Source organism: Apium graveolens, unplaced genomic scaffold (genome assembly GCF_009905375.1).
Source record: "Apium graveolens cultivar Ventura unplaced genomic scaffold, ASM990537v1 ctg4977, whole genome shotgun sequence".
NCBI classification, from domain to species: domain Eukaryota; kingdom Viridiplantae; phylum Streptophyta; class Magnoliopsida; order Apiales; family Apiaceae; genus Apium; species Apium graveolens.
In genome coordinates, this window is record NW_027418770.1 from 40,207 (window position 1) to 42,496 (window position 2,290).

General features: G+C 32.5%; 1 protein-coding gene across 1 annotated transcript; it reads left to right on the forward strand.

Annotated features, from left to right (window-relative positions):
* Window positions 1-1,266: 1,266 nt before the first annotated feature.
* LOC141702384 (agamous-like MADS-box protein AGL62) lies at window positions 1,267-1,935 on the forward strand. The gene has a single exon (XM_074506079.1). The coding sequence runs from the start codon at window positions 1,267-1,269 to the stop codon at window positions 1,933-1,935; it is 669 nt and encodes a 222-aa protein (XP_074362180.1).
* The last annotated feature ends 355 nt before the right edge of the window (window positions 1,936-2,290 follow it).

Below are 2,290 nucleotides of genomic sequence, written 5' to 3' on the forward strand. Positions count from 1 at the left end.
CTTGTACACACCACATGTTTATCATATTCAAATGAGTGAATCATGTATGGCACAAATTATTTTTTAGACATAATATTTTAGTTATCACAATTCACAACATTTTTTTTATTTTAATTTTTGATATTGACATATATAATTAATTCATATATTTCTGAAATTACAATGTTGTAAGCTTTATGTATTTATTTTATAATTATTTTAAACTGAACTATTTCACATATTTTCAAAAACAAATTATTTCACAACACCTCTTACTTAAAATAGTTTCTTGTGCTTAAGTTTTTTTTTTATTATTGACCAATGTTAAATTAAAATTATTCATCTCAAAAAATTTAAAATGGATCCGGTGGTCCGAATCCGATAATCGAAGATCCTAATGAATTTGTTTAGTGAATTACGCTATTAAAAATCTGAATTGATTCCGATCTCAATCCAATCCAATAAATTTAAATGAATACGAATCGAATTTAATCAAATCCAATCCACATTGAACACCAGCACAAGGATAACTAGTCTGGTTCGCATTGTATGTCTCCTAAAAAGGCACTTATGCTCAATTCGACGGAAATGGAATGAAATTTATCATGTTTTACTAAAATTGCACCAAAAATTTACATCATATTTTAGCCAATTTTATTGTATGGTAATAATCTATTTTAAATGAAAAATAGATTATGCCCATTATTTGATACGTTGACGTCTTACGGATTCGTAATATCTTAAAAATTTTATGCAAATCATGTTTTCCGGTAAGAAAATATATTTAAAAGGAAATTACAATAGCGAATTTTGACACGTAATTAAGAGAAAAAAATTTAGTCAAACGGACACTGCTAAATAACTTATACGTACATATGGTCAAATTATTTTTTCATGTGAATTTTAAGGTAATTTTCACTAGATTAAGTAAATGAGAATGGTGGCTACAACTAGCAGAATAACAAATTCGCTACAAAAAGTATTAATAACCAAAATTTATTGGCTTAATTTGAGTTAAAAATGTGCAATAACATGAATTAGTAATATCCATACTTAAGAAATAAGATTTTGCTAACCCCCGAATCATTGATATGTGTCACAGGAACAATATGTTTGATTCCACTTAACACAGATTAGGAGATTATAATTTTTGCCAGCTTTCAGTGTTAATGCCAAGCCTCTTATAAATACCAAATGATTTTACTCTACAAATCAGAGCTTCAACATACATAAACATTGCTCCATTTGCTTTTCTTTTGGTTTCTGTTCTTGATAGCTTGTTTAGAGATGGCCAAAAAGTTCAGCATTGGCCGCCAAAAGATCAAGATTGCGAAAATAGAGCGTAAGAATCACCTGCAAGTTACCTTCTCAAAGCGTCGATCAGGCCTTTTTAAGAAGGCAAGTGAGCTCTGTACACTTTGTGGAGTTGAGATTGCCATTATAGTCTTTTCTCCAGCTGGAAAAGTGTTCTCCTTTGGACATCCTAATGTTGAAGGTATAATTGATAGGTTTTTTAGTCGCAATCCTCCACCTTCAAACTCAAGCACTCTCCATCTCGTTGAAGCTCATCGTAGTATGACTGTTTGCGAGCTGAACTTCCATCTCACACAGATTTTCAATGAACTAGAGGGTGAGAGGAAGAGAGGAGAGGCACTTGATGACATGAGGCAAGCTAGCCAGAGCCAGTTTTGGTGGGAATCTCCAGTCGAAAAGATGGGATTTGATGAGCTTCAACAATTGAAGGACTGCATGGAAGCGTTGAAGAAAAATGTGAACAATCAAGCTAATAGCATCTTGATTGAGAATGCAAATTCTAATTTGCCACCTTTTGGTTTTAATGGACACAGGGCCTTTAATCAGTTTGAAGCTAAGCCTAATCAGATTGATCCTGCTTCTCATGTCCCTGGTTACGGATATGGTAATGGTTATTTTGGTCTGAGCAACTTTGCTGCGTAATCTGAGCTTGTGTCTTGCTAGACAGTTCTGAGTCTCCATTTTGATTGATGCTGTGTGGCTTTGCCGGAAAAGAAAGTTCATTTTTCTATCTATTGGTTAAAGTTGTAACTTAAATTTGACAAACAGTTTGATCTGAAGTTTATTCTGAGGTTGTAATGGATATTGTTTTTTGAAAATGGTCAGCTGCATATGTCTAAATATTCTTTAAGCTTAAAATGTCAATTACTATTGAAAAGTTATCAAAAAAGAGCCCTGTGGGCATCATTCGTTTCAAATAGCCATCATCAACTAACATAAGCACTGAGAGTTGGATGAACGCGAACTTATAATCTTGTTTTTCATATCAAAACAAGTT

Excerpts from the sequence above, each read along its gene's own strand:
- LOC141702384 (XM_074506079.1), top strand. The coding sequence starts at position 1,267 with ATGGCCAAAAAGTTCAGCATTGGCCGCCAAAAGATCAAGATTGCGAAA.